Source organism: Bos indicus, chromosome 8 (genome assembly GCF_029378745.1).
Source record: "Bos indicus isolate NIAB-ARS_2022 breed Sahiwal x Tharparkar chromosome 8, NIAB-ARS_B.indTharparkar_mat_pri_1.0, whole genome shotgun sequence".
NCBI lineage: Eukaryota > Metazoa > Chordata > Mammalia > Artiodactyla > Bovidae > Bos > Bos indicus.
Window position 1 is genome coordinate 112,042,961 of NC_091767.1, and position 14,112 is coordinate 112,057,072.

Genomic DNA, 14,112 nt, shown 5'->3' on the forward strand with positions numbered 1-14,112 from the left:
GTGCTACAGGCCCTGGCTACTTTAAAAGAAACCCAAAATCTGAATTTGGGTGCAAAATTCCCATATCTATAGTATTGGTACCTGATCTGAAAAGACAATTGGAGCCAAAGGAAGCACAGCTGTGTCCTTGGATTGGCCTGGGCCACACCAGGTTACAAACCCCACTCTTGTCCAAGTGTTGACCTTGGGACTTTGGCCAGAAGAGGAGCTGACTCTTGGAGAAGAGCCTGGGGGTGACCCTGGTCCCAGGGCTGCTGGGCACAGCACCTGTGGCCCTGGTGCCACCACGGTTCTGGGTCGTCCTCATGTGAGTGCGCCTGGTCTGTGTTTCTCTCGTGCTGTGGCATTCAGGGCCTTGCAACACCTTCGGCTGCAGGATGAATGGTTTCTGTGTTTGTTTGTTTAGAGTCTTACTATGAGAACTTTGTATGCCTCGGTATATCCCAGCAGAGACATGTCCAGATTTACTGATGAATGAGAATCCCCAGCTCTCAAACACCAGTTTAGAGGAATGCGCAGGGCAGATAACTGCAGCCAAGTCAAATCCCTTTAATCCCAGGTTCCCCAAGTGGAGCAAGGCGTCCAGGATTTCTGCAGAGCCACACGGCTGTGAGTCTGCCAGACAAGACAGGGCTCCTGGTCATGAAGGAGCTTGTGCTTTGTTTGTAAGGACCAGGGAAACCCACACAATGTTGACCGGAGTGGTGCAGTGCTGGAGGGACACGTCAGAACAGAAGGGAACAGCAGAACGTGAAAGGGCCAGTCCTTAGCACAGTTGCTGTGTCAACAGGGCCGCTGATCCCTGGATGGGAATAGTAGTCTCTCTCTGGCCCGAGAATTCCAAATCTAACCTCTTTTGATCCGAATCTTGGTTTGTTTCTCAGGAACAAGAGCCTTCCTTAGTGCACCAGTCTCAGCTTGTTGGCCTTGCTCCCAGAGATGCACGTGAAGCGTCTCCTACAGGGGGGTGGGGAGGTCACTGCAGACCAAGGGCTCAGCCAGTGGCAGCCGCCCAGCCTGGACCGGGGGCCGCCCGGCCTGGACCGGGGGCCGCCCAGCCTGGACCGGGGACTGCCCGGCCTGGACCAGGGACTGCCCGGCCTGGACCGGGGGCAGCCAGTCAGCCTGGACCAGGGGCCGCCCGGCCTGGACCAGTGGCAGCCAGTCAGCCTGGACCAGGGGCCGCCCGGCCTGGACCAGGGGCCGCCCAGCCTGGACCAGGGGCCGCCCAGCCTGGACCGGGGGCCGCCCAGCCTGGACCACTGCCTGGCTTTACAAGATCTTTACACTAAGAATGTGTTTTGCCTTTTTTATGTGATTGAAAACACTTACGAATAGCAGTTTAGAATACATGATGAAATGAAGTTCAGATTTCAGTCTATTGATTAGGTCTTTTTGGAACATAATCATACTCAAAGATTTATGGCCTGAAAGGCCCAAAGTACATGCTCTGTGCCCCTCTGTGGAAGTCTGCCAGTCCTATGATATAGATGACGATGGCCTGTGAGTAAGTTTCCATGAGTCACAAAGGGTAAATGTTCTTTATCTATTTTGAAGCTCTGTTATTAGGGACATATTAGTCCACAGTGTTTATCTTCCTCATGAATTAAACTTTGATTATTAACACTTTCACCTCTCTCAGTGTTTTTTGCCCTAAGATGGGTCTGATTTTATACAGAGGCAACCATTTTTCCTTTAATTAGTGTTTATCACCTGTACCTTTCCCACCATTTTGCTCTGCTCTAAACTGTCACAGAATCTCAAATAACATCATAATCAATATATAAAATCCTAGCCAATCCTGTGAGTGTTCAGTAAGTGGAATAGATGAAGGCTGTAAGTAGCTTTGGGCTAGATAGATCAAGGTTTGTAACCAAAGAAGTTACAAAAAGATTACTTATTTTTGGAGCTTTTTCGGTTGGAAAATCGTGAATAAGGATGTCAGCCCAAAGAAACAGCACAGTGATAAGTCCTTTTTTAAAAACATGTATTGTTCTGTAAGCCTATTAAAATACCTATGGGGTAAAGTCCTAGCAGAGTAATTTCTGAGCGGAAGGGTGAGTGAATTTCCGGATTTGAGATGCGCAGCCACGTTTCTGTCCTGGTGGAGCAGGGCAGCTTGCGCTCCTGACGTGTTAGAAACATGTCTGTTTCTGTGCATACTCATCTCAAGAGCTCAATAATAAATATGTGGATTTTTTTTCTGGATTTAGAGTTGAAAACTGAGCAACTGAACTGAACTGAACTATTATCATGCTATTCGTTTGTATTTTCCTTTCTGTGAGGGAAAAATTTTTTATTTCTGTATGTTCTAAATACCCTTTAAAAACAGTGTTTTATAACCAGTAAGAACTACTCGCAAGGTTTACTTACTAACAAGACTGACAAAATGCTTTTAGAATCATCAAAAGTGAGACTGCACCAGAATTCAGTCCATGTTTGAAAAAGGAACCGGTTCTAACTGGTCAGCCCTGCTGATGCTGGCTTGACCTGACGCCGTGCGCTGTCTTTGTGGTCTGCACGTTTCTTTGAAAAGGAGAGGAGATAAAGCGTGCAGTTGTGTTGAATTGGTTCTACTCATTTTAGACGTCAGTAGGTAGAACGAGTAGGAAAGGCAAGCAGACGGGTCTGCTAAGCTGGAGGATGTTGATTGCACATCTGTCTCCCGCGGCAGCTCGCCCAGCATTTGTCATCCAGCCCCAGAACACAGAGGTGCTGGTCGGGGAGAGTGTGACTTTGGAGTGCAGCGCCACGGGCCACCCCCCGCCTCAGATCACCTGGACCAGGGGCGACCGCAGCCCCGTGCCCACGGACCCTCGGGTGAGCATCACCCCGTCCGGCGGCCTCTACATCCAGAACGTGGAGCAGGAGGACAGCGGGGAGTACGCCTGCTTCGCCTCCAACACGGTGGACAGCATCCACGCGACGGCGTTCATCATCGTCCAAGGTGAGGCCCGCCGGTGCGGAGCCCCGCCTCCCTGGCGTCCCTGGAGCGCCCCGAGCTCCTCCTGGTGAGGCCGGCCCGCGCGGAGCCCCGCCTCCCTGGCCTCCCCGGAGCGGCCGGAGCTCCTCCTGATACCCCGTCCCTGCAGACCCTCCGTGGGACTGCTGACACGTTGATTTTCCGCCCGGAGGCATCAGGCGGCCAGGGCTCTGTTTTTCTGCCGTGTCCTCCGTGTGAATGTGGGTGTGCGTTTTCTGCCGTGTCCTCCGTGTGAATGTGGGTGTGTGTGCCGATTCACCGTTGTCTAGAAGGCTGGCACACGTGTTGGAATTTCCTTAGGGTCGACTTCTGAACTCGGAGCCTGAGAGTATATATAGTTCTAAGACTTAACGTTATGTGTTTCCGAAGTCCTTGACTGGTTAGAATGAGTTTATGAATAGTTTTCAAACTTAGTTGCAAAGCGGGACTTGGGCTGACAAGGGCTAGGACGGCGCAGGAGTGTGAGCGCAGAAGACGAGTTTCCCTCCTCCTGCCTCCCCGTCGGCTTTTCCGGCCTCCGGCGGAAGCAGACTCACTGGACGCCAGTGACTTTTCCTCTGTCCTCCGGCTCTTTCTCTGCACGCACGCCCGTACAGTCATGTTGTTTGGTTTTGATTGTGGCTGTCGTGTGTGTGCTGAGTCGTTTCAGTCGTGCCCGACTCTTTGTGACCCCATGGGCTCTAGCCCACCAGGTCCTCTGTCCCTTGGATTCTCCAGGCCAGAATCCTGGAGGGGGTTGCCATACTGTCCTCCAGGGGATCTTCCCGACCCAGGGCTGAGCCCCCGTCTCCCGCGTCTCCCGCATCGGCAGGCCGTTTCTTTACCACTAGCGCCACCTGGGAAGCTGGCTTGATGCTTTTATAAAAATGGAATTACGTTGGATATATTTATTCTGTAATTCGCTTTTGTCTCTCTCACCCAGTAGTAACAACATAACCCCTGTCACCGCACATAGTTGCACTGGATGACATTTATCCATTTGCAAATATATTGGTTTAGGCTGAGGAGATGAATCTGGGCCCTTTGCAGGAACCGAGGTTGGTCGTTAGTGAGTTCTATGCTGTTGGATCAATAGTCTCCGCACACGTGACCGTGTGATGCTGAGAAGCACCCAGGGTGTGGTCTTCTTCCTACTCCGCATCCTTTTCTCTGGCCTCTTCCTCCCTCCCTGGGATGCCGCACCAGCAGAGGGGTCCTGGTGGGCCCTCGGGGCGGCCTCGCTCCGGGAAGGAGACTGGCTTTGCACCCAGAGCTGTCCCCTTAATGCCTCGTTTCTGCGTCTTTCCCCCCGTAAGCGCTTCCTCAGTTCACCGTGACGCCCCAGGACAGAGCTGTCATCGAGGGCCAGACGGTTGAGTTCCACTGTGAGGCAAAGGGCTACCCGCAGCCTGTCATCGCCTGGACCAAAGGAGGTGAGTGGCCCACAGGGCAGCCACCCGCCCTGCCCCTCTTCGCTCCCTGGGGCACGGTGCCCTGGGCAGGCCGCAGCAGTGGAATCAGACGTGACTCAGCGCCGCGGCGCATCCAGCCGGACCTATCCTCACCGAGGACCAGGGCGGCAAGCCCGCCTCCGGGAACACAGACCTGGGGACAGAAGCTCCTCGATCCTTCCATCCCTCAGTCAGGCCTCTGCCTGGCCCCGAGGAAGGCTAGGCTCCTGCCCCTGCGTCCGCATCGCTGAGAGCGTGTCTCAACCTTGCAGGGAGCCAGCTGTCGGTGGACAGGCGCCACCTGGTCCTGTCCTCGGGGACGCTGAGGATCTTGGCCGTCGCCCTGCATGACCAGGGCCAGTACGAGTGCCAGGCCGTGAACATCATCGGCTCCCAGAGGGTCGCTGCACACCTGACCGTCCAGCCCCGAGGTAGACGGTGGTCCTCACCCTCCCCCAGCAGACCACCCTGGACTTGCATCATGAGGCCTTAGTCATAGCTGGAATCGTCCATGTCAGCCGTGGGGACCCTGCTCATGGGGGGCATGGGCATGGTGGGCTCCTGCGGTTCAGTGGGCTGTGCGTCCACTGCTAGTCTGTGGCCCCGTGTCGTGGGTGGCCTGGCCTGGGGGAGGGGGCTGGAGGCTCTGCCTGCAGAGTGTCGATAGGGGTTGAGGCCTGGGTCTGATCCGGCCGATGGGCTTTGGGTTTCCTTCCAGTCCTGACCAGGCAGGACAGTGGATGGCCCGTGAGTGGGGCTGCTAGCTGGTGCCCTGCTTCCTGCCTCATCACCAGTTCCTGGGGGTCGAGGCCTTGGACTCGCACGCAGGGCAGGAGCCACACAGACAGGCGGGCCACTGCCCTGAGGCTGCCGCTCACGGGGAGGCTGGAAGCCCCAGAGGTCCTGTCTGGCTTCTTCTTAGCAGGAAACAGGGTCACGGCCCGGCCACAGCGAGGGCACTCGGTGCCCTGGGCCTGCTCAGACCGGGGGCGGGGCATCTGCTGCAAACCTTGAACTGCCTGGGTTCTGTGCGCGGCAGCCCCTGTCCTTGCCTTGCAGTCACCCCGGTGTTCACCAGCGTCCCCAGGGACATGACGGTGGAGGTGGGCAGCAACGTCCAGCTGCCCTGCCGTCCCCAGGGCGAGCCGGAGCCCGCTGTGACCTGGAACAAGGTAAGGGCTGAGGCGTCCGGCCCTGCCTTCGTGGGGGAGACAGCCACCCTGAACAAGACCGACTCGGGACATTTGCCCGTGCGTGTCCTTGGTGACAGAAGCGAAAACGAAGTCCCTCTGCTAGGTCCTCGTCCAGCAATCACTGGAGAGATTTTCTGGTGTCCGTTTCACTGTGTTGTTCTTACTGAGCCCAGCACAGAAACGCTAGTCTGTGTTCAACTGTGAGCAAATTGTTCAATACAACCCACATTTCTGGAGGTCGTGAAGTGGTTCCCTGAGAGGGAGGTGGGGTCCTCGGGGCCTTGATGCCTCCGCCTGCCTTGCTTCCTCCTCGTCCTGGGGGGTCACCTGCCTTCCTTGGCGACACACACCTGCCCTGGCTGCTCCCACACGCTGGCTGCCCCGCTGTGCACCGCCAGCCCAACACACGTCCCACGAAGGTCACCTTTTGTGCCCTGGGATCCTGCAAAGTCCCACACAGCGAGGTTTGTGTCTTAAGCTTTCTGGGTATTTTGCCAGCAGGTAGGAGGGGCTCCTGCCCTTGAATCTGCAGTGGGCAGGATCGTCCCAGTGTCTGGCGGGTCTGAGAACAGCCATCAGGAGCGCTCCGTTCGCGAGGCCCTGGCACGTGGTGCCCCTCCCCCAGGAGAGACCCTTCGGGTCCTTAGTCTGATTCCCACCATCCTCTCCGCTTATTTTGCTCCAGGATGGGGTTCAGGTGACAGAAAGTGGGAAATTTCACATCAGCCCCGAGGGGTTCCTGACCATCCGCGACGTTGGGACCGCAGATGCTGGCCGCTACGAGTGTGTGGCCCGGAACACGATCGGGCAGGCATCAGTCAGCATGGTGCTCAGCGTGAACGGTGAGGCTACGGAGTGGATGCCCCGCGAGCTTGGAGGCAGTTAGAGAGCAGGGCACGTCCACTTTGCAGAAAGGTTGGCGCAGCCCAGAGGCACAGCCGCCCCCCTCCACTGCCCCAGGCTCTGAGAGCGCCGTGGCGGCCCGCTTGGAGGGCCTCCTCGCTCTGGGTTTTGCAGTTGGTTTAGTGGTTGCCCAAACCCTCTCGAGTTCTGCAACATGTAATTTGCAGCCACCATTTGGCAGAAGCACAGACGCAGCTCCTGCTGTGGAGTCCGGGCCCCTTCGTTCTGCGTTCTGTCCATTCTGAGCGTGTGTGGCCTCCTGTGGCCCTAGGGTGTGCTCAGCCCTCATCTGAAACCCACACGAGGGCAGGGGCCGTCCCCTTCCCTGAGTCTGGTCCTGCCCCAGGGCCTGGCGGGCCCGCTCTATGCCGACGGGCAGTGCTTCCCATCCCAGAGCTGCAAACTTCGGACGTGCTCCTTGGTTCCAAGCAAACAGGGTAAAATGCAAGCCTGTAGCTTTTTGTAAGTCTTACAGCTCCACCCAGACCTGCACTTGGTAAGTTGCATTTGTTTTTTCCCAAGCAATAGTCTTAGGAAAGTAATTCAAAAACATACGTACCTTAAAAAAAAAAGGGTAAAGGAAATTCACTAAAATGTGGTTATTTTGGAGATCGTGGGTGTAACTAATTCATGTTAAAGCAACATTATTTTTCAAGTATAAAAAACGTGGAAGAAACACCGTTGTTTATATGGATGCCCCGGTGGCTCCTTGAGCCCGTGGGCACCTGCAGACCGCGGTAGAGGCACATCTGCATGTCTCTTTTTTTTTCTTTTTTTTTTTTTTTAATGTTAAATGACCTTATTTTCCCATTATATTAGACTGGAGTGATTATAAATTAAATCAGTGAATTTCCTGATTTAAAAACAAATTCAACTTAAGTCATTGGTAATAACGAAATGTTAGGTGACAAAATTATGTAAGATTGTCCTGTCCGTTTATCTGACTTGTGGCATTAGGTGCATAAAACCTATAAAAATATTAGGCTCTAAAAGTTACCTAATGCAGGGGCTTCTGGTTCAGGATGGCAGAGTAGAAGGATGTGGGCTCATCTCCTGTGAGGACACCGAAATCACAGCTAGTGGTTGAATAGCCATTGACAGGAGAACACTGGAACCCACCAGAAAAAGATGCCCCGTGTCCAAAGACTAAGAAGCCACAGCGAAGTGGTGGGAGGCGGGCAAGCACAGGAAAGTCAGATCTCATGCCCCCAGGGTAGGCAGCCCGTGACAGGAGAACAATGATACCAGAGACGCTCTCCCGCTCTGGGGAAGACCCTGAGCCTCACGTCAGGCTTCCCAGCCTGGGGGTCTGACAAAGGGACTGGGCGTCCCCCGGGAGCCTGACCCTGAAGGCCAGCGGGGTTTGCTTACAGGACTCCCACAGGCCTGGGGGAAGCAGCGTCTTGCCCTGGAGGGCACACGCAGAATCTCGTATGTGCCAGGATCTGGGCAAAAGGAGCAGTGACCCCACAGGAGACGGAGCCAGGCCTGCCGGCCTGTGTGGGGCCTCTCCTGAGGAGGCGCCGGCCAGCAGTGGCCCCTCACAGGGACGGGGGTCCTGCCGGCCTGTGTGGGGGCCTCTCCTGTGGAGGCACCGGCCAGCAGTGGCCCCTCACAGGGACGGGGGTCCTGCCGGCCTGTGTGGGGGCCTCTCCTGAGGAGGCGCCGGCCAGCAGTGGCCCCTCACAGGGACGGGGGTCCTGCCGGCCTGTGTGGGGGCCTCTCCTGAGGAGGCGCCGGCCAGCAGTGGCCCCTCACAGGGACGGGGGTCCTGCCGGCCTGTGTGGGGGCCTCTCCTGAGGAGGCGCCGGCCAGCAGTGGCTCCTCACAGGGACGGGGGTCCTGCCGGCCTGTGTGGGGGCCTCTCCTGAGGAGGCGCCGGCCAGCAGTGGCCCCTCACAGGGCCGGGGGTCCTGCCGGCCTGTGTGGGGGCCTCTCCTGAGGAGGCGCCGGCCAGCAGTGGCTCCTCACAGGGACGGGGGTCCTGGCAGCAAGTCCTGGAAGGGGCCCCTCGGCCTAAGTCCCCGTGGAGGTGACCACTGACCCTACCACAGAGCCTGTAGACCCCAGGCCGCGTGACTCACAAGGTGGGATCAATGGGTGACTGGATTAAACTTTTACTGAGCAAGACCCAGTTTTTCCCACCACCCAGTCCCTCCCATCAGGAAGCTTATACATGCCTTGTGGCCTCATCCACCAGAGGGCAGACAGAAGACGCAAGAAGGACCACAGTCCCGCAGCAGCTGGGCCCAAAACCACATCACAGAGGCTTAACCATGAGGAAGAGTTTTCGTCCCAGATGAAGGGATAAGATAAAACCCCAGAAAAGCAACCAGATGAATTGGAGATAGGCAACCTTCCAGAAAAAAATTGAGAATACTGATAGTGAAGATGATCCAGGATCTCAGACACAAAATGGAAAAGATGCAGGAAATGTTTCCCAAAGGCCTAGAGGAGTTAAAGAACAAACAAACCGAGATGACAGCGCGCTGGAGGCAGTCAGCAGCACTTAGCTGAGGCAGAAGAACAGAGGAGTGGCCTGGAGGACAGAGTGGTGGGAATCACCGCCACAGAGCAGACTGCAGAAAAAAGAGTGAGAGGGAATGAAGGTAGCCTGAGACCTCCGGGACATCAACGCACCAACACGTGCATTACGGGGATCCCAGAAGGAGAAGAGAGAGAGAAAGGACCCAAGGAAGATTTGAAGAAATAGCTGAAAAGTTCCCTAACGTGGGAAAGGAGATAGTCAACCAGGTCCGGGAAGCACGGAGTCCCGGGCGGGATAAACCCAAGGAGGAGCACACCGAGACACATAGCAGTCACACTGACAAAACCCAAAGACAAAGATAAGCTGTGAAAAGAGCCAAGGGAAAAGCGACAGGTGACATACAGGGGCGCTCCCGTCTGCTCAGCGGAAACTACAGGCCAGAGGGCAGGCGTGGTACATTTAAAGTGATGAAGGGGAAGAGCCAGCAACCAAGAACACTACCCAGAAAGACTCAGATTTGATGGAGAAATCAAAAGCTTTCCAGACAAGTGAAAGTTAAGAGAGTACATCTGTACCAAACCAGCTGGACAACAGATGCTAAAGGGATTTCTGTAGGCAGGAAACACAAGAGAAGGAAAAAGACCCACACAAAATAAACCCAAAACAATTAAGAATATGGTAATGTCATGTAATTATCATACGTACCCAAATTGCCTTAACCGTAAGTGGATTAAAGGCACCAGACAGGCTGGGTGGCTGAGCACGTGTGCACAGATGCACCTCCGCGTCGCGCTGCTTAGCCCTAAACTGTGCAGGTTCTATATTGTTAGGGTGATCGTGTTTCCTTTAGGGCTTGCAAGTGTAATTATGTTTTGTGTTTTGTCTGGCTGTTGATTGTGAACACTGATAAACAGCTGTTACTATTATATTTTTGCTGGTTACAATAATTATATCACAACTGTTCAACAGAAAATAATCGAATTTTATATCATTGAAACTACCATTTAATAGAAAACTTCTGAAAGTGAAAGTCGCTCAGTCATGTCCAACTCTTTGCGACCCCATGGACTGTACAGTCCACGGAATTCTCCAGGCCAGAATCCTGGATTGGGTAGCCTTTCCCTTCTCCAGGGGATCTTCCCAACCCAGGGATCAAACCCAGGTCTCCCGCATTGCAGGTGGATTCTTTACCAGCTGAGTCACAAGGGAAGCCCAAGAATAATCACTTTTTAAAATCCAGATGCATAACAGAATTATCTTGGATTGTTTGAAAACCACAAAGGCCCAGGCGTCACTGTCCTTCTCCAGGGCGCGCTGTGACTGATGAGCAGCTGGCCTGGCCTTGCTCTCTCCAGTTTGTTTCCTTTTTCCTGTTTCACACTCAGTGCTCCCATTTCACTCAGTTTACATTTCTTCAATTTTTCCATCTTTTTTTTTTTTGCTGTCATTCTCTCTCAAGCCTTTATGAAGCATACCAGAAAAGCTTTTGTGTGTATATATATTATGTCAATATAGTATTTGTTTTAGAAAATTCATGAGTTTTTGCCTAGCTGAAAAAATTATGACATTTTGATTCAACTCGTTTGACTTAGTATGACTAGAATGTAGATTTCTAATTTATATTCACTCAAAACTTTGATTCAACTCCATGTACTTTGGCATCTAGTATTACTGCTAAAAGTGATTAGTGATTTAAAAATATTTGAATGAGACTTGAAACTTCCATCCCAATTCTGAGAATATGAAAAAATACTGTGTTGAGAACGCTGTGTTTCAGGCATCTGCTCAATGTTAAGTGGCAGCCTGGATGGGCGGGGAGTTCGGAGGAGGATGGATGCATACGTGTGACTGAAGCCCTTTTGTCCACCTGAAACTACCACGCGTTGTTAATCAGCTGCAAGACAAAGTCCAGTCAGGCTGCATTTAAGATCAGTGCCTGGAGGAGGGGGTGCGCCCGGAGGAAGGGGTATGCCCGGAGCAGGGGCTGCGCCCGGAGGAGGGGCTGCACTCGGAGCAGGGGGTGCGCCCGGAGGAAGGGGTGTACCCGGAGGAGGGTGTGCGCCCGGAGCAGGGGCTGTGCCCAGAGGATGGGGTGTGCCCGGAGGAAGGGGTATGCCCGGAGCAGGGGCTGCGCCCGGAGGAGGGGCTGCACTCGGAGCAGGGGGTACGTCCGGAGGAGGGGCTGCACTCAGAGCAGGGGCTGCGCCCAGAGGAAGGGGTGTACCCGGAGGAGGGGCTGCGCCCGGAGCAGGGGGTGCGCCCGGAGAACGGGGTGCGCACGGAGGAAGGGGTGCGCCTGGAGCAAGGGGTGCGCCCGGAGGATGGGGTGCGCCTGGAGGAAGGGGTATGCCCGGAGCAGGGGCTGCGCCCGGAGGAGGGGCTGCACTCAGAGCAGGGGGTGCGCCCGGAGGAGGGGGTGCGCCCGGAGCAGGGGCTGTGCCCAGAGGATGGGGTGTGCCCGGAGGAAGGGGTATGCCCGGAGCAGGGGCTGCGCCCGGAGGAGGGGCTGCACTCGGAGCAGGGGGTACGTCCGGAGGAGGGGCTGCACTCGGAGCAGGGGCTGCGCCCAGAGGAAGGGGTGTACCCGGAGGAGGGGCTGCGCCCGGAGCAGGGGGTGCGCCCGGAGGAAGGGGTGTACCCGGAGGAGGGGCTGCGCCCGGAGCAGGGGGTGCGCCCGGAGGAAGGTGTGCGCCCGGAGGAGGGGCTTCGCCCAGAACCGCCGCATGAAGGCAGCATCTCACCAAGGGCATTTTCCACCACGTCGAGTTTTCTAGAAGGTTTGCGTATTTTGAAGGAAAAAAGTTACTGTTTAGTTTGTTAAAGTGCACGTTCTTGGTGACCTGTCCTGAGGCGTTTTTAAAGATAAAAGCTTGGTTGGAACAAAGCTGTTTTGTTTAGCAAACTCTAAATGCTGGTAAGTTGAAAAGGAATGAAGAGAGGACAGTGGAAAGGAAGCCATAACTTCAGAGGTGGCAGGTTCAGCAGCGTGTGCGCGTGTGCGTGTGTGTGTATGCGTGTGTGTGTATGCGTGTTTGTGTGTGTGTGTGCGTGTGCGCGTGTTTGTGTGCGTGTGCGTGTGTGTGTGTGAGCACAGTGCGCAGGCACCCAGGCTGGCTGTGGGATGTCTGATCCTCCGTGAGGATTAGGACGGGGGGCAGCAGAGCCTTGGGAGGCGAGTGGGCTGAGGTCCAGCAGCAGGAGGACTGTCTGTCCCTCGGCAGGAGGCGTCACAGCACCCACTGGAGGTTAAAGCCCAGCAGGGCAGGGCGGCCACTCAGCGGACCTGAGTCGGCCTCCCCGTCAGCTGATACTTTGCTAGAAGAACTTCGGAGTTTTCAGTTACAGCTTCTTTGACCCTTTGTGGTGAATCCTGTGATTTTAAAGTGTCTGCATCTTTCATGCAGTTTGAAAACTGCTTCTAGTAGAATTTGTGATAAAGACACTGAAGGTTTGGAGGGAAAAATAGAAACAGCACTGGAGCGGAGTCTGCGCCGTGGTGTCTGGTCTTTGTTCTGTGACCCGTGTCTGTGTGTGTGCTGGTAACCCACGACCTCCTGCCTCCTAGTTCCCGATGTCAGTCGGAACGGGGACCCGTTTGTGGCCACGTCCATCGTCGAAGCCATCGCAACAGTGGACAGAGCCATCAACTCCACGCGGACACACTTGTTTGACAGGTATGTGCAGAAGCAGTCGCAGCTGTGACCTGCTCGCGGACTGGGTTTACAGAGGGCGTGCGCTTCTCCCACACCAAGCTCTCATCTGATTCCTGGCATAAAGCAGTGTTCTAATCTGCAAATCGTGAACAGCGTTGTGTTAGCTTTTCTGGGGGCTAACAGAAAGGTGTGTCCTTTCCAAGCAGAAGCTGACCTGTGATTCACAAATAGAACATTTCAGAAAACTTTTGACTCATTTCTTGGGCTTGTTACTCAGTGAGTTGGCAAAAACAAAGTATTTCTTAAGCCATTCATGCGTTTGCTCATCTTGGCAACCCCCAAGTGTTTTTACTGCGTTTGAATTAAAATAGACTATCTGTGTTTTCTTTCTATTGACGTAATGAATCACTTATTTTTAGCGTCTTTTGACTTTGTTCCTTTGCTTTGTTGCCTTCCATGGGATGAGTGAGGTACGGTGCTTCCTGTCCATGGAAATGTAGCCGTAGAAACAGTTAACTGCGGTGATTCTTGAGTGACTTTTGTTCTCGGTCATCTGTTCCACTCTTGCCTCCTCGCCCCACGCGCCCGCCAGCCGCCCTCGCTCCCCGAACGACCTGCTGGCCCTGTTCCGGTACCCGCGGGACCCCTACACAGTGGAGCAGGCCCGGGCCGGGGAGATTTTTGAGCGGACGCTGCAGCTGATCCAGGAGCACGTGCGGCACGGCCTGATGGTGGACCTCAACGGAACCAGTCAGTACCCGCAGCGCCACCCTCACAGCCCCTTCCCGGGGCGGGCCCCTTCCCAGGGCGGGCCCAGCCCGCCTGGCGCCGTGTCTGTGGCGAGCATCGTCACTGCGGTTAGCCTGAGCGGGGACAGTGGGGTGGTTCTCACAGACCTGGTAGGAGAGCGGGTGGGGACGAGAAGTGTGCTCAGCTCAGGGGCTGTGCTGGCCCGGCCCTGGGCCCTGACCCTCAGGTCCTCTGGGCAGAGGGGAGCTCTGGGAGGCCCTGGGTGCAGGTCAGGGGTGCTAGGAGGGTGCTGGTGGGGCCCCAGCAGGTGCTGTGTGGACGCCACCCTCCCCCTGCCCTTGGCATGGGTCCCCCCCACCATGAAGCTCTGTAGGACCCAAGGGGGTGAGTGCTCAGGCAGCGTGTGGGAGGCAACGCTTCCCAGGCTGGCTCTTGGGCTCAGGACTGGGCTTCCTTGGGGCGGCTGTGACTGAGCAGGGGGCCACCCTTGCTTTCTCTCTGGGAGGTAGGAGCTGCCAGAGTTTCGGGTCTGAGCCTGATGCTGGATGCCAGCTGGCGCTGGGAGCCCAGCGTCCTGTCTGATACTGGATGCCAGCTGGCACTGGGAGCCCGGCGTCCTGTCCCTTCAAAGCTCCTCTGGCACAGCCCACCTCCCGAGTGTCTGATCGCCTCCACCGGCCAGGACAGACTCACCCCTGGGTCTTCCCACCTC

At 55.4% G+C, this 14,112-nt stretch overlaps 1 protein-coding gene across 2 annotated transcripts in view; it reads left to right on the plus strand.

Moving 5' to 3' along the window:
* PXDN (peroxidasin) overlaps positions 1-14,112 on the plus strand; it is a 65,455-nt gene that overhangs the window by 39,262 nt on the left and 12,081 nt on the right. For both annotated transcript variants that reach the window (XM_070795446.1, XM_070795447.1), the window contains 7 exons: positions 2,675-2,947; positions 4,279-4,395; positions 4,686-4,844; positions 5,473-5,585; positions 6,292-6,448; positions 12,563-12,671; positions 13,243-13,400. In XM_070795446.1, coding sequence (XP_070651547.1) covers positions 2,675-2,947; positions 4,279-4,395; positions 4,686-4,844; positions 5,473-5,585; positions 6,292-6,448; positions 12,563-12,671; positions 13,243-13,400 — 1,086 coding nt within the window. The remainder of the gene's footprint in view (positions 1-2,674; positions 2,948-4,278; positions 4,396-4,685; positions 4,845-5,472; positions 5,586-6,291; positions 6,449-12,562; positions 12,672-13,242; positions 13,401-14,112) is intronic.